Source organism: Rhipicephalus microplus, unplaced genomic scaffold (assembly GCF_043290135.1).
Source record: "Rhipicephalus microplus isolate Deutch F79 unplaced genomic scaffold, USDA_Rmic scaffold_18, whole genome shotgun sequence".
NCBI lineage: Eukaryota > Metazoa > Arthropoda > Arachnida > Ixodida > Ixodidae > Rhipicephalus > Rhipicephalus microplus.
Window position 1 is genome coordinate 3586856 of NW_027464591.1, and position 18145 is coordinate 3605000.

The following is an 18145-nucleotide window of genomic DNA, read 5'->3' on the forward strand; positions in this document are numbered from 1 at the left end:
AGAGCGTCTGTGGTGACGTCGCCAGGATAGAAGAGTTTAGACTCTAGCTGGTACCAGATCTCTCCAGTGACGTGCCGCACGAGAGCGAAGCAAAGATCTTGGCGCCGTCTGTGCACGTGGGCGACGAGTATTTCTTCCGGCAGGAGAATATATGTCAAAAGGTAAACAGCCACCTCATCTCGGTTCAGGCGCACGAACAAGGTTTCTAGCGCGTTGTCCAAGTTCTCAAAGCCCCTAACCAGGACGTCGTAGTCCCTAGAGAATGCAAGGGGGCTACCGCTGAAGGCGACGTGCCAGTCTACGCGTGACAGGTCCGCCCGAATGCTGGCCAGTGTCTCCAAAGACACTCTTCTGACGTGGCGCGAGGAATTCCACCTTTCTTGGAGATCGTAGTCGACCGCGAGCAGCCTGTTCACGTCAATCTTCTCGTTGCCCTTATCGATGTCGAGAGCTTGGGCGGCTGCTCCGAGCAGGAAGCTCAGCGTGTCATTGTCAATGGAGACGGAAAGTGGTGGACGAACGTCGAGGAAGTAAGTTCCCTGGCCGTCCGTGGCGAAGAAGATGTACGTCGACGCACCTCGCTCCAAGGACAGGATGGCCTGGAACTGAATCATTCTTGCGGGCGTGTCAAGGCGTCGCAGCAAGCCTCTCGTCACTGTTCGGACGACGTTGAAAAACTCGTTCGCGTGTTGTTCCTTGTTGAAGGACAGCCCATCCGAAGAGACGAAGTACAGACAAGACCTGTAAAGAAGGGCGATGGTGGCGGTGGCCGCGTCGTGGTTGCCGTGGCGAAGGCTGTCGTCGCTTGACTCGGCCAGAGCTGCGATACGTTTTTCCAGGGCTCGCACTACGGTGTGGTGCTTGTTGCAGACAAAGCTGTAGAAGTCCTCGCAGGCGTCGACCCTCGTGCCATTGGACTCATCGTTAATCAGCCGCTCCTGCTCCCGCTCGCAGCTGACATCTAGCTCTTGGAGCTGCTCTTCTGCCAAGGACGCCTGGGGGGAGCCAGTAGAGTGGCGCAGCCAGAGGTACATCAACAACGTGACGATGGCCATGACAGCGATGGTTACGAACAAATACGCGGCGCGATTGTTGCCCCCGCCGAGTGAGGAACGTCCTATGCGGCTGTCATCTCGCGAAGGGCTTAACAGGCCGCCACTGCAGGGTGACGATGGATACCAGGCAGGCAGGCGCATAAGACGCCTTCTACAGGGTGGTGTGTGCATTCTGTTTTTCTCCTCAGTGCTGCTGTCTCCGAACAATCACGCTTACCCACCACGGGACATTTGGTCACGAAAATAGGCAAATTGCTGGCTTCCGCCCTTGAAGCGCCACTCAGGTTGTGTTGTCTTACGCTTCTTTGATTTCACGACACTTTGCAGAAAGATGTAGTTCACTGGAAACTCAGATTAGAGCTCGCATATCGCACAGGCAAGCCACATAACAGAAGTCACGAGAACGTCACCGTCGTCTTCTTCTGCGCCTCGTGGCACGTAACACAAACAGCGCTTTACCAGATTACATGAATGATTATATTTAATTAGAATGTCCGAATCCATAATCGTGAAACATGAAACAGAAGTAAGCTTATGCTCTGCAAAAATATGCAAAAGACCGTGCCCTGTTGCTGTTAGAAACACACGAAGAAATAGCGGGAGATATCAGCTTTATTGAGAAAAAGAAAAATGAAATCGGCAGATGTTACGCTAAAGGGAAATCTGGCGCTAGTGAGCTGCTGGATGCAAGGGAATGATGGGATATGTGAGCTTCGATCTTGACTCGGATTTGTATACCTCGAAGACGCGTCTGGCTTCACGTTAAAATAATTGATCTTTACGAAAAAAAAAACACGTGATACGCTTTTTTATTTTTGTCATTGCACGGAAACGTGTTTTATTAAAGACTGAAAGCGTCTGCGTCGATGTACAATTTTACAGACTGTAAGTAGTAATTAATGGTCGCTAAACTTGGCAGGCAGATGACAAAGCGAGCATTCCATCCGCCCCTTTCGCCGTATGGTTGTGCCGTCAAGGTAAGTGGACTTTTATTTTAGAATATTATACGCGTGAATGAGATCCTTTATAAACTTTTCGTTTTAGAGAAGCTTTACTTACAAAAGCAGTCGTATTCGCTTTCGAGCCGAAGCCTCGCTCAATAACAGCCAACTCAAGCCTCGCAGGCACATATACCGTCATTCCCAGCCAAGGAGGTTCATTATTTTTAGCCACGCAGGAAGAAAATGTAGGAGAGGCCCTGACGTCACTCGTTGTGAAGCCGCGGTGAAGCCGGAAGTCGGCCATATTGACTGGACGAATTTTCCTCTCTTGTTTACATCCGAATGTAAAGCAGAAGGCACGACTCTTTCTCCGGCTCGGAAAGCACGTAAGCTGTGCAGAGCGCGTGTCGTGACGATTCGAAACTAATAGAACGGGGCTCAACACTCTGGGCCAGCGCGACACATTCGGCGGAATCATTTCGTCCGAATATTAACAGCGAGTAACAGCTCACCGACAACGAAGAAAGTACAAGAGAACGTGCGCTAGATGCACTAACAACGGCGAGTGTTTTCACGTCATTAATTCAGCAACTGTACAGACAACACGATCAGTCGTGCGCCTTCTACGGTTGCATTCCGCCACGCGGCCGACGCAACGTCCGGCCACTGTGTCCATGTTCCGCGTGAAACTCACCGGCGTCAGCATTCTGCGACCATGGTGACTTTGAGCACCGTGCAAGTGACACTTGAACGCGGTTGCCGTCATATTGAGATTACATGCAATGCTGGGGGGGGAGTACACGAAGCGGAACAGAAAAAGGTGTTTTAATACGCACATGCAACATGTTACTGTACGCACACAACACGAAACTACATATGTGCACATTCCTCATTGCGTCTTGCTGGGCTCAACAGCGTCGTCCGTTGTCACAAGCAGGAGCACTGCCCAACCGTCACTGACCTGCAAGGCGTTCGTCGTCGTTCCGCTTTGTCATGGTGCCCAACGCAATTTCGCTGAACACTAAATGCTTCAACCACGTCATCCGCCGCACGACGCATGAATATGCACTCGTTCAACGCACTGTTGAAACCCCGTGATGGACAAAATGATTCATAAACGTTGCTGAGAGTCTAGTAACTGCCAGGAGAACACTGCGTAACCAATAACGAGGTGCAGAGCACGGATATTGTCCGCCATGGCTCAGCACGAGACCTGGGGAGGCACACATGCCGCCGCCAGCCGCGGCCGCTCACTCCTAGACACGGTGGAAGAATGCTCCTAGACCAGCTCCACTGCGCAACATGTAACTATAGCAACGCCGCCATTGTGCCCAGTGAATATGGCCGCCATGATGTCATTTCCTCTACACTTTTCATGTAGCGCGCCGGATGGGCATGCCCTCTCCTATCTTTCCTGCCTCCGTGTTCCCAGCGCTCTAATGGGGCACCCTAAGAAATTCACATAGACGTTGGCGCCCCACTTCCCTTTATAACGCCGTCTAGGGATAATATTTACAAAGACATACACACAACGCCAGGTAGTCAGCAATCTATCCTGATTAATTGTCAATTATACGAAAACCGCTAACGCCGTCTTGTGATAATATTTACAAAGACATACACACAACACCAGGTAGTCAGCAATCTATCCTCATTAATCGTCAATTATACAAAAACCACTAACGCCGTCTTGTGATAATATTTACAAAGACATACACACAACGCCAGGTAGTCAGCAATCTATTTTCATTAATCGTCAATTATACGAAAACCACTAACGCCATCTAGTGATAATATTTACAAAGACATACACACAACACCAGGTAGTCAGCAATTCTTTAAACTAACTAGAAGTGGCTACCACTACAACATGCTATTACGAGGGAACGACCCACACCCCGATGAGTTTCGCCACTGGAAAGCGGGCTTCACCTTTAAAGAGTCTTACTGCGAAGCAGCAAACTTAAAAGGGTTTTATTACGCACCTGCAGGACTGCGATAAAGCGGCGTCCACGTCAAAATACGCAGACAACTATTTTTAAATATAGTTCGGTGAGGTGCTGGTTGTGTGTTTGATTGAATAAATCTAACAAATTCCAACAGTTCGTTAAGAGGACTTCAGGTCGTGAAACTCGCAGCACACTGGGGCAGCCTTGACTATGCGGAGGACACGTTGCCAGAATGCATCGACGCGCCAGCTAGCGACGAGACACGACGAGACACCTGTTGGAGGGCGCATGCGCGTCCCTTCTTACCACTCGGCTTCTCATATCGCTCTGTTGGACACGGTTACGGCTCTCGTAGCCAAAACGACAACTGGGTGTCGCTTTCTTCGCTCCATCGAATCTGCGCCGTTCTTTTACGTAGCGGCTGTGATGGGGCCGGTTCAAGCGCCGGCTCGCGTTGTTATTGACACCGGTTGATTAGGATAAGTAAGCATAGCGAACATCGCACAACCTGACTAAGCCAAACACATAAAATTAAATTTTCTCAGACCAGCTTGCCTTTGTGGGGCTAATCCAAGTTGCACCTAAATGAGCTTAGTTAAGTCAAAGTTAATGTAGCCGAAATTATTCAAACGTGAATAAGTACACTGCATTAAAGACTTTTACTCTCAAAAGCGTTTTATACAGCAACAGATGTCTTTGTTAGGTGGATAGAGGCGTGATTTGCATAATTATGCGACATCAAACTCGAGTCCTTCCGTTGGGCTTTGATGTCACACACATTATTCAGTAATATTCATAATTAATGTTAAGGCTAATTCGATTTATATTTTGGTAAGTGAGACTCGACTTGATTAGGAGTAATCAGCATCTTTTTCAGCTTGGATTCTCTGAGCTCATGAGAATTCCACTTCAATTACTTAATTATTTGTGTTTTAATAGGCTGTTGCCTAATAAAGCTGTTTTATGAGGGGATGTGGCACATGAACGTGATAGATATAGACGGTCAAAGTGTCTTTGATTCGCTGACAAATGCTTCACATTTAAGTTCTTTTCCTCTCTTTCTCGCTTCCTCTCTCTACTTCTACAATTACACTTGTCAACATGATGTAATGACGATGACATTAAAGAAAGTGACACCTGCCAGGGTATATTGGCTGGTCCGTTTAAGTAAAGTAGAAACAGCGATGATGACATCAAAAAATTGCGCGCACTTTTTAACACGACCAGGTAAATAGTAATTCTGGTGGATAGTCAACGCTGACGAAAAAAAACACACACAAACATGAACAATGTATTTTCCAGATGATAGAACGTGATATCACGCGTAAAATCTGGAGATTTCATTCGAAGGTGAAACGAGTTAAAGAGGCCGTCATATGTTGCAGCGAAAAAGAACCTTGATCTCCGTGTCACGCGCCATCGCTTGTTTTTGTCTTCTTATCGCGCCCGGTGTGTTTACTGTCTTCAACATAATGCAAGCTGTTTAGTAGTGGCATTGTATGCATTATTGAAGTTTATGAAGCAAGGCACCGGAATATTCCGTTGCGACTACGGGCTCATCCGTATATTTTCTTTTATTTGTGCTCCTGGTTTGCGCCGAAACACTCTTTCCCTAGTTATGCACCAACTAGACCGACAGCAGACGTTTCTAATATGTGGGGTTTAACGTCCCAAAGCCACCATATAATTATGGGAGACCCCGTTGTGTGGAGCCTTGGAAATTTCGACCACCTGGGGTTCTTTACCGTGCACCCAAATCTGAGCACACGGGCATATACAACATTTTCATTTCCATCGAAGATGCATTCGCCACAACTGGGATACGATCCCGCGACCTGCGGGTCAGCAGCCGAGTATATCTTGGCCACTAGACCACCGCCGCAGAGCAATATATACACTCGCACAAATACTTTTATATTTTGCACCGCTCCTATCCAAGCCCTACTACGGTATATACCACCCACATTCATCTATGCTCTTTAGAACCACAGGAAAACTCCAATTTATTTTCGTAAGAAGCTTCTAAATAGCAAAAATAAAGTTCCGTCGGCCTCATGCTATAAATGGCTGGTTATAAATTTCCCTCTCATAAGAGATTTGCACAGTGATCGTCTTACTTTGATGCTTGTTAATGGCTTAGTATGTTTTAATAGCGACGCTTTGGCATCAATATATTAGGGGAATCGCGAAAAAGAAAGAGCCGTAAAACATGACAACCGGAAAACAATAGCCTGATAAAGTAAACACAATCACAGTACATAGAAAAGCAATGGCGTAACGGAGAAAAGCACCAGCTTCGTTGTTTAGCCAGCCTTCACGATGGATTGCAGTAGCAGTTTTTCACATCGTTTAAAATCCGAGCTATCGCTGACCGTGTATCTCACTGATGACACAAGTTCGGTACTGGTTGGTATGCTTATACTGCATTGGTTTACCATTTAAAAACCCAGTGACACGCGCGAGTTCTTTTATTCAGCAGTTTAGATGAACGCAAAGGAAAAAGGCAATGAAAAGAAATAGCTGAACAGCAGGGATCGCCGCAGCTACATCTTGGACGCTTTCTATGGCTTGTTCACTTTATCTACGTGATCGGGCGTATTCGAAGTGTCCTTCCCATCGCTCAGCGTCGTCGCCGTCGTGGGTTCAGGGGCCGTATTAGTCGCCGTCGTCGTGGCTCGAGAAGTGTCCCCCGTCGCGGTGGTGAGAACCGCGCTGGTTGTCGGCAACAACAAGGCGTCCGACGCGGCATTCGCTCTTTGCAAGTTGGCGATCACGTCGGGCGACTTCTCGTTGACGGTGGGTGCGGACTCGATAACCTCCGTATATTGAGCCCCGAAGTATTCCTCGTTCGCGTGCTCGAGGGCCATCGATGGCCTCGCTAAACTGGCCTTCGACGAGGACGACAGAGGATGTCGCCCGGCTGGAAGGGCGTTTCTTTCCGCCAGGAAGGCGACGTACCGCGCCATCTGGTCCGGGTCCTTGGGGCCGTAGCCCGGCTCTGGCTCCATGGCTGCGTACAGGTCCTGCGATGATATTCGAAGTAATCAGTCTTCGATGATGCTGACTGACTGTCTTACTGTAACTCGGAGGTGTAGGTAAAGGAGCGTATGGCTCCGACCAGCCGGCGACGTCAAGTCGAGTCAAGTTTATTGCCAATGAATACACGATACAGGGTTGCCGCAAGCATGTGTGGCTAGTTATCGGTCGAATCTAATAATTGTAATTAAAACAGGTTTATGGATGGAAGTGCATTCAATTGGTTCACAAACGTGTGTGCTTAAGCAATAACAGCGCAGTTCACAACATTTCGTTATCAGTGATCACGAAAAAATCTGGCTAAAATAAAAACTACCACCATAAAACGAATGGCAGCATGGTTCTTGCCAGAGCATTCAGCATGGTTGAGCATTAACGATGTATAAATCTTGCTTAGTTCAGGAGAATCGGACTGGCATTTGCCAATAAACGAAGCTGTACGAATTATTTGTATCGGAAGAACCGTTCAGCCGATTAAGACTAACGCAGTTCATTTGGTCATAACAGCGCACTGTGCTTTCTACGACATGATAACTGAACCCCTTCACACATCAGGATGCAGATGCTGGGGGCATGTACCACGGATACTGTTGCCTAAGTAACATTCTGTAGCTTCACACTACTCTCCGCATATCGCGAAGAACTGCACAAATGAGGCACAGGATGGGTAGAGGCGATCACACGGGAAATTATATAGCGCATCGTGGTATGATTGTGGCAGAACATCCGTGTTCTCATGCACGTGCGCGGGGTTACTTTGACGAAACGAATGTACATCACAGCTTCTTCTCCCTATCAATTCAATGCATGGGGCAGGCTTTGCGCCCCCCTCTTAGCTTACTATGGAGAAGAGGAGGGGCTCTTTGCTCTCCTCGTGTGCAAGCCTATGCTTGTTCTACCACATTTTGAGGCCCCCGTCATACAACCCTATTGGCGCCACAATAAAAGTTAAAAGAATGTACCTAAAGACTGTTGTCAGTTTTGAGAAAGTCATGGTTAAAGGGGCCACTTTAGCATTAGAAGTCGTGAATCTTCATGCCTTACGGACCCACGAGCGTTTGTTTCCACAACCAGCTTTTCATTGGTGTTGTTTGGGTTGGGTCGACGTCTCCTCTCGCCCTCGTTATAGAGAGCCACTCTTCCGAAATTCCCAATACTGACTCGGCCGCTTTTTTTTTTTTGTTCTACCTCTTCGGTATACGGGCGATCACTCACGTATTTATTTTCAGCCAGGGCGTGGAGCACAAACGCTCCGACGATCACGATGACAGAGCCGAAAACGAACATGATGACCGGGTTCGCCCACTCGGACCCTGGCGGCGCAGTGCGCAACAAGCTCGCTCTTGCAACCAGCGAAACCAAACTCATGAGCTGCGAGAAGAGTGAAGGTGCATTGGTTAGGTAGTGTACATTGCACATGCATAACTCTCGCGCGGTATGTTTCGACATGAAATATTCCCAAAAGATGAGACTGATGGGCTATTTTGTTGTGCGTAACTCGGAACAGCAGCGCTAAGATTCGCACGATAACAGATCAAGACGAGACACGGCGCTAAACTAACAACTCGGTGATCGCATATATATGCGTTCAGGTCACTTCGCTGCGCGTTGTGCGCGTTGCGGTTGGAAGTCACAGCGCAACCATACGCATTCACTAACCAACGGTTGGGATAAATTGTTCAAGAGGTAGATATTAAATAAAGAAATGTGACAAGTTGCCCTCCAATCTGTTTATCAGAAGAGAAAGTGCTATTTTTGGCGCATCAGCTGTTTGTGTGATATGCTTCGCCTTTCTTAGGGGCGATGCTCCTCAAAGCGGCACCCATTCGTCCCTCGTAGTAGTCGTAGTGTGTAACCAGTCTTACGTTTTGACCTGCAAGGTGGGGCCGGTGGGAGATTTCGCCTGTGCGTTGTTGAACAATAAAAAAAATCGCAGTGTGCGCGTTAACTAAAAGCCGAATTCTCCTGTCTCTCATTCCCCATTAGCAGCCATCGGCATGTACATTGAGCACTATCTGACAAGAAAGGGTTGCTACGTTATACTCGCTGGGCGTAATCTCCTTGGTTTTAGAAAGGTTTAGCGAGCGTTGAGCCGCAGTGCCATGAATACAGTGAACTAGTATATACCATGAACTCGAGGTGGGTAAAGGTGGGAAGTAGACACGAAGCGCAAGCCGTAAGAAAGTGGGCGTGCGCCACCTCTCCTTTAGTCCTTGGAATGTCCGCAGGATGACGGTCTTCTATAGGCGGAATATGAGATGAAAAGATGCGAGATGGTGGTACCTGGAGTGTTGAATAGATAGACGAACGGACACACAGACAGATGCACGGACGGACGCACGGATGGCTGCACGGACGCATGGACGCATGGGCGGGCACAGGGGTGGATGCAGGGGACTAACGCAGGGACGGACGCACAGATGGACGTGCGGACGCACGAAAAGACACACGCACGGATGGGCGGATGGACGCATGGACGGTCACACAGACGGACGCATGGACGGACGGAAGCAAGAACCAATAGACGAATGAATGCTTCGCCCCACTCTCCATCATTCACTCCGTGGATATCCTGCCATTTTTTTTTCTTTCGAGAGGTCTCTAGTGCGTATAAATGCGATCACGTGCGGTGAACACTCAGCTCTTAGTTACTAAAGCGCTGTGTTCGGTCTTGATCTGTTGTGATCCTGTGATTCTTTGCCTCACTAGTTAGGAAACATGCGCTCTTTACAAAATATTGTTACAAAATGGGGACCAGTTTGATTAACTCCTGTGGTGTTATACGAAAGCGGCCGGATCATCGAAAGGGAAGTGGAATCGCTGCTCGGATGAGTCAAGACTACACCGGTTGCAGTGGTGACAGAGGCGTTGCGACTTGCGTTTCAGTGTCTTTATGTAGGAGCGTAGCAGCAACACTTCTGATCAGATGGCAGAAAAATGACATGACCTGATCAGACATGTGATGTGTTACGTCATTGGTAGAACTGCATGTGCTGTCGGTCCTGGTTCTGACAGTAGAGATGTTGGACAAATTCGTGTGGTCCCTTGTGTACAGTGCTCACGGATTGAAACAGGATCATTTAGGGCTAAGCAATGCACACACTTCCATTACCACTGTATTCATTTCAGGTCATATCGGCCTAATTGCAACTCGAACGAGTAGATCAGAGCCGAACATTATCTTTACAGAACAAGCTCGTCGTGACGTGACGTGTTTATCTAGTCATCGCGTATACCAGCATTGCGCTGCAAATTATGATGTGGCATTTCAATCTGTCAGTACTGTACTTAACATAAGCGTGTCCAGGCTCTCCTTCTAAGGGGGTGAAGGCTCGTCCCAGCGCTCCCCTCCCTATTAGGGAAATAAGTGGGGTAGAATTGGGGGGGGGGGGGTATAGATCCCTTCCCCATGCATTATGCTTTATGTGACGGGGAAAGGTGGCTGCCTCCCTGCCTCTCCCTCCCCGTGCACACGCCTATTTTTATTCACGCAAACCACCTTCTCTTTCTCCTGTATTGATTTCCCCCTGTAAACCTCGTGCGCGTCTCGTGATTTTGAAGTGCCTCCGAGATCGTGTCCACCATTTACGGTATAGTTTCCTAAAATTAAATATAGGGGACCCTGGCCCTGCGATTTTTCAGCGACCATACAGTCTTCGTACTTGTGGGCGGTGAATCGAACTTGTGACTTTGTTTGTTGCTGGTTTAAGTTTTGTTAAAAAAAATAGAACGAACCCTTTTTAACTTCGTGACCCGATTTGAAATGGTAAGTTTAACAGATTAAGGTGGTGAAGCGCAACTCCTGAGCATTTGCCGATTGTTGTTTCGTGGCAAAGCAGCTTCAAGCCAAGTGAAGCCAAAAGGAACGTAATGTACGAAGACTGGGCAAATTCATGTACCACCCATAGCTCCCATGCTCGCTAAGCGCAACGCGTCGCAGCTGCCACAGACACCAGCGCCAGAGTTTTCCTGTAGTGTATATTTAGAAAACTCTATGCCTTTGACCCACTGACTATGCCATGCGAAGACGCCACCACGTGAGTTCGCTGAATTTGCTGACCTGAGACGTCATAGAATGACGTCATCACATTTTTTCTTGCACCATTTGTGCCGACGGCGCACGACATGGCCGTTTGGTCAAAGCGTAGAGCTTCCTAAAATTAACTAGAGGGGACTCTCAAACCACCATGGGAATGACGAGTAGTAAACGAATTTGCCCATATCATAGTCTTCGCGCTCACGGCTTCGAACACACTTGCATCTTTGTTTTTTTTTGGGTGTGTGTTTTGGTTGTTTTGGACAACAGGTGTGCCATCGTGAACTTCGTTAGCCGAACTGAATTCAATAGCCTAAAAAGGTGAACGTCGTGAAGCGTCATTGCAAAACGTTTGCCGAATTAACTTCGTACTCTGGCAAAGCAGATTGAGGCAACATGAAGCCACACGGAGCCAAAAGAATGAAGTCTATAGGCAAGGCTAGGCGGATTTGTGCACTACTCATCATTCCCATGCACGCTGGCTGCAGTGCCATGCGGTGCAGCTTTCAGAAACACCAGCGCCGGAGTTCCTTCTAGTTTCCTCATAGGAAACTCTACAGGTCAAAGCGTGGCCTCAGAGATGGCGGGCGCGCGTGTGCCCTCTCGGATGCCATAGTCAAAGGTGACCCGATGCCGGAGGTGCTGCCAAACCATGCTGGGTGCTTTACACTTACGATCAGGAGTGAATGCAATCGACTGCGAAGAAAAGAAGAAAGCGGGGGCCTCTCGCCAACGAGTCGCCTTTGGTAAATGCTATGAGGGACCTTCTGATTCTTTGCTGCGTCTTCGAGAGTGCAGTTATATTAACCTCGTGCTGCATACCATTAACGTAGTCGGGCAGATGCAGCGCCAGCAGAATTGAAGAAATACTGGCGGACGCTCGTTAAAAGTGAAATACACGTCGTCGGCGAAGCGCTCGAGACCTGCAGAGCAAGCGAAATGAGAAAAAGGAAAACGAAAGATCATCGGCATTGTATGCGGCAAGAAATGTTTTAACATTTTATTGCATCTGAAATATTTTCATCTTCATTGTAGAATTCAGTATTCACGACATAACTTTAGAATCTATGCTAATTCTATAGCATTTATGATTGTCTCAAACTTTTTTTCTTCAGTTAGAAAGTTTGATACACCATTGTTCATGCCTTCTGAATTTTATAGCAAATGTTCAGGAACGTTGACAATATTAGGTTTCATGTTTATCACGCTATCATGCGCATCCACAAGAAGAAAGAAAAAGCATATGTGCCCCCAAATGTAACGAATAAATTAACACCTATATTTAATCACCACGAACATTTTAGTCTGGTATACGCATACCACCGATTCAGTGCTGCCACCAGAATAATTCACAAAGAAATGAAAAAAGGGTAAATTTTAAGAGCTAATTTTTTTTCGCTGGACACAATATTAATGAGAACCGACCGACAATTATGTCAAGGAAAGTATACAAAATGTTATTAGAAGTAATTGTAATGTAACTACATACACCCTACAAAGTAGGGTAGTCGCCATGGTAGCTCAGTTGGTAGAGCATCGGACGCGTTATTAGAAGGTCGCAGGTTTGGTTCCTGCCCACCGCAAGTGATCTTTTCGTCTACTTTTATTTCTTCACACATACGATAAAATTACCTCTAATAACATCTCTTATACTTTCCTTGGCATAATTGTTGGTCGGTTCTCGTTTATATTGGTTGTAAATGTAATGTAACTGTGGAGAAACTAAGGTGAACGAAAAGATGACATTCTGCCGCCAAGGACTGAACTTGCGACGTTCCAATTACGTGTCACGATTCTGCAGCAACTGAGCTGCGACAGCTGTCATCGCCCCCGCCCCCGTCGATTTTAGGATATATGCACGTCTACACGTGCATTTAAGCCCGGGAGTGTAAGCGGCGATCATGATCGGCGCTGAATAAAGCTCTTATGTTTAAATAGACACATACACGCCGTAAAATAGACGGCGCCGCCATAGTCCAGTTGGTAGAGCATCAGACGCGTAATTCGAAGGTTGCAGTCTCGTTCCTTGCCGGCGGCAAGTTACCTTTTCGTCCGCACATTTAAATCATACCTACTGCAGGCAACATCTCGCCATACTTTCCTTGGAAATATTGTCGTTGGGTTTTCATTATTGTTGTTTCACAAGGACAAGTACATTTAGAATTATGAAGTCTATCGTGTGATACACTACTAAAAAAAGGTGCACTTTGGGTGCCTTGCTTCACGCACCCAATAAATCAAGCCTACCTATAGTGCATGCTATCATTGTTTGCATAGAATTATTGTCCAGTAAACAACGAGTGCAACGTTTTGAGGAAAGTCAAGTCAAACGACAATTATTGTTGTGCGACAGAAAAATTCCCTAAATGGCGGCTTTTTTAGTCTGTACAGTAATTATGAATCGAAACAACGTGAGGTTTTAATCTTTTTTTTTCTCATACTATAACTATTAACGACTGCTGTGAGAAATGGGCAGGATAACCGATTTGGCCACTGCAAGTCTAGCTGATACAGTTAATGCTGGCTCTGGCGTACGAGTTCGTATCGGAATTACGCTGAAATGAAACGAATTGTAGACGCTGGAAACTAACGTGCTACCGTTCACTGTCAAAGGGAACACTCGCATGCACATGACCAGTGTGTCAAGAGGAGTCAGAACTTCCAACCATCCGTGTTCTTATGCATATGTAAGCGCTTATGTTTCAGTAAAATTGCGAAGTCTAAACATTCTGTGTACTGAATCAGGTGTTTTCTTTAACAGTGGACGCGTGTGTACATTCATTACTTAGTCCTGAATTGTTGCGTTTCGATACGGCAGTACAATATGTCCTTTGTATTACTCGTCTAATTAAACATGAATTGCTTTAAATTCGAGAAGCGTTTAACTTGACTGACATAAAGCATCATCCCGTTTCATGAGGACTTCTGAGTTCACTCACCGTAGGCGTAGGCAACGGTGATGGTTTCAGCGAAACCGATCCACGGAACAATGTCTGTGTACACGGCGTGCGACACAGGCGAACGAAAGTTGGACACAATGCCCTATCGGAGAGTGGAAAAAAAAAAGAACGACAGATTCCCGCGAGCTCATCCACACATGAATGGGTTCGCTTATGCGTGGCGCATTGAACAAGATGTCCGGTCAATTTTTCTAGATGCATTCAGCTAGTGCTGTTTCGTACTAAGTACGACGAGACGTGAAGTAACCATACGACAGCGTTGGCTTTCAGCCTATGTCCACGGCGTTGATGGCGCTAAAATTTAGTGAAAGAATTAAACAAAAGACGAAGCTTGGAGACAAAGAAAAATTGGCCTCGTATCTACATGTTTCACTGCAAATGTCGTCGAAAGACGATAATCTTGCACCTGGAGAGAGTGATAAAACGTTTATTTGATGTTCTGCGCGAGAAAATCGGGAATTGTATTTTGTGGGCGCTGCGTAAGGATGCTTCGATCCGTGCCAGCGAACGCGGACGAGTGCATCGGGGCACGTAAGACACGAGCGCTTTCTGGCAGTTATCTTCGAAAACAAAACAAGGTGTGCGCGCCTGTCTCGGAGGCGATTAGGTGTAGATCGCAAAGTGGAGGATAGGTGCCATCACCTTGTCTTCTTAGCAAAGCGTTAAAAACACTTGCCTTTTTGGGCATAGCATTTTATTGTCAGCGGCAGCGGGATAAAGGCTACTGTCCATAGAATTACGTATATATGCCTTTTCTGGAGTAAAGACACGCATACAGAATATTGACGTGTTGTTATTGTGCCTCATATATGCGCAATAATTGCTTTTAAATTGACAATTGCACAAGTATGAACGCTCAAACTTGAGCAATATCGGTGGGCACTGCGCATGGGGCTGGATTTTGGCCGTTTGGGGTATCGTTTCGGCGAAAAAACAGACAGACAGACAGACAGACAGACAGACAGACAGACAGACAGACAGACAGACAGACAGACAGACAGACAGACAGACAGACAGACAGACAGGCCAAAGGTTTTGCGTCGAAGTGCTTCAAGAAAGACTATGGTCTTTAAAAGAGAGAGAGAGATATATACGAAACTATAGATTAAGAAGTAAAGAAAGAAAAGACCCCTCGGATAGCACGTATGAGCGCTTGAAATCCACAGCCTCTTTCAACAACGTTATAGGTGCCTGGGCTACCTGGCTGACGCACTTGTCACCCCCACAAATAATAAAATTCGCCTTCGCTATTGTATTAATCGTACTTGAGGTTAATTCGTATCCCTACATCTGTTACTATTTCGCTTTTATTTCTGTTCACTCATGTATATTACAACCTTCTTGTCAATAAAAATTTAGTTGGAAGTCAAAACTTGTCCCGCACTTTTCTTGTCCGCCGTCTATCTTTTGGCGCTGTTAAACCTTAAGTATATACTAAACCAACTAGCCCAATCAGCCACTTTGTTGTATTTACCGCGTGTTCAAACTCCGGCTTTAGTTTATCGTTTTCTTATTACTATTATTTGCTATTTGACAGTCCCTCGAAAGATGCACTGCTAGGTGTCCATCTCCGCTCTAGTGTTTCATTCATTAACACCACTTAAGGCCGTGGTGTTACTCTTAATCTCTTAAATCTTTTATTTAGCCAATGAGCACAGTATGCACTAACAAATCGCGTGACGCAAAGATGACGTACCAGAGGAGCAAGCGCTGTGTTTATTCCGAAACAAACTGCACAGCTGATGGAGAATAAGACATGCACACCATGACATTACAGTATACGATCAATCAACATCACTACCATCAGCCGGATGACTCCCACTGCAGCGCAAAGGCGTGTCCCACGTCCTCTAATCAACCCAGTCCTGTGCTTGATGCGGTCGCATTATCTACGGGAACTTCTTAAATCTGCCATCTTAACTTTCTGCCTGGCCCTCACCTCTCCGCTGAAATACAGCCAGCAGTCATCTTGACTTCTCGCAACATGTCCTGCCTTTTTCTTGATTTCGAGCGTACGATGTCCTTGACACAGGTTTGTCTTCTGGCCCACTCTGCCCTCTTTCTTGTCCCTAAAGCTTATATATATATATATATATATATATATATATATATATATATATATATATATATATATATATATATATATATATATATATATATATATATATATATATATATATATATATATATATATATATATATATATATATATATATATATATATATATATATATATATATATATATATATATATATATATATATATTTCTCCTTTTCAGGGTTACCCCGCCGCGGTGGTCTAGTGGCTAAGGTACTCGGCTGCTGACCCGCGCCCTGTTCGAATCCCGGCTGCGGCGGCTGCATTTCCGATGGAGGCGGAAATGTTGTAGGCCCGTGTGCTCAGATTTGGGTGCACGTTAAACAACCCCAGGTGGTCTAAATTTCCGGAGCCCTCCACTACGGCGTCTCTCATAATCATATAGTGGTTTTGGGACGTTAAACCCCACATATCAATCAATCCTTTTCATGGTTCGCTGAATCGCCCCGAGTTTAAGTTGAACCGTCTTTGCGAGCCTCCGGGTTTCTGCTGCATAGGTAAGATGCAGCTTTTACGTATCTTTGAGCGACAGTGTTAAGGAGCTTAGACAGAATATATGTATATTTTAGCGGACGGGGTTCAACCATACTCCATGTTATTTTCGTGCGTGCGTTTGTGCGTATGTGCGTATATGTAGGCAAGTGAAATCAAAAATTTTCACTGAGATTAACCCCCTCTTTTGCCACCCTTGGCTACGCCCCTGATAGTGGGGAACTATACCATTGATGGTTTGAGAAGGCCGGCCAAACGCGCTCCTCCAAGTTCTTCTAGTCACTTCGGTCTCGCGGTTCTAATCCCACCATGCCATCCTACGTTGTGATTTATCATACAATATACGTGCGATATACGCACCAGCAGGCTAAGCGGCATACAAATTACGAAGCAGGCTGCGCAGCTGATGGCCAGCCAAAAGGTCCGGTGTTCAAACAACGCAGGATGCAGGTCGGCCAAGCTATACGCTGCGGTGGCGAAGGACAAGGACTGCGATAAGAGAACATTGTAGGATCAGCGTATCAATGGTGTGGGTGCTATTCCAGGCAAATTATTCTCGACAAGTCGATCAAATTTCAATGAAAGATTTTTTACGGCTTTATAATGTAACGTGTCTTTTATAAACAGTGTGTTTGGGTTCAATAGTAATTGTAATAATCTAACAATAATATTTAAATAATAATTTTTATAGAGCAGTGCTGGCTAGGGCAAGAAAAATGAATAAGAAGGCCGTATTAGAATCGCCCTAATTTGCGGTTGGGGTTCACGCTTGACAGAAGAAAAAAAAACATACACATACCAAAAAAAACTTACGTTCCGGACAGCAAATAATAAATAACGCACATAGGAAAAACACATCAGCATATTATAATGTACTGTCTAGATAAGAAATGAATGAATAATGTTCGAATACCTAGCTGTGCAACTCAATTACCCTGCTGCGCAAACAGACGAAAGCTAAACTATAGCCTCTCAACTGTGCTTGAAGCGAGTTCCAAACGCCCAGTTAGGCTGACACTACTGACACTCACGATTTGACGTTCGTATATCGCTTGAATGTGCACGAGCATTTAAACGCTGATTAATTTTAACAAAACAGTTCCCTGTTAAACGTCGAATGTTTCATTTTCGTCATTGCACAAGGTAAGGAGATTCGTGGATCACACGCTAATACGTTCTTCGCTGGCACACTTTCGTGTAATGTAACGCGTTAACAAAGAGGGACGCGCAAGAAGGAAGTACGAGTCATTGGCAGCACGTGTGCCAACTTTTAATCTCATGCTTGTTCTTAAGAGACAAAGGGTGCTTTGGTGGTTTTTTCGTGGCGTACAATGCATTGATCGAATAAAATTGTCGTTTAGAGCTAACAAAGTGTTAGAAGTGTGAAAAAAGTTAGAGGATTTTTTTACGTACAATGAGAGGCAAGTGCAGAATGATAAGGTTGTAAATTGAAGGCGGTGTGCGAGAAATTCATCCGCGCAAAAGGGTTGGTTAATACGAGAAAGAAAACAAAGGCAGTCACTTTTAAGGCTGTGACTGAGCGTCTGCCCTTGCCTGCCAGGACTGGCACTGTTCAAA

General features: G+C 46.0%; 1 protein-coding gene across 1 annotated transcript in view; it reads right to left on the reverse strand.

Annotated features, from left to right (window-relative positions):
• Window positions 1–6506: 6506 nt before the first annotated feature.
• LOC119177791 (sodium-dependent nutrient amino acid transporter 1) overlaps window positions 6507–18145 on the reverse strand; it is a 20187-nt gene continuing 8548 nt past the window's right edge. Inside the window, exons 6-9 of the mRNA XM_037428982.2 lie at window positions 13957–14059; window positions 11840–11940; window positions 8197–8352; window positions 6507–6968 (exon numbers count right to left, since the gene is read on the reverse strand). Of these exons, the coding sequence (XP_037284879.2) occupies window positions 6507–6968; window positions 8197–8352; window positions 11840–11940; window positions 13957–14059 (822 nt within the window). The remainder of the gene's footprint in view (window positions 6969–8196; window positions 8353–11839; window positions 11941–13956; window positions 14060–18145) is intronic.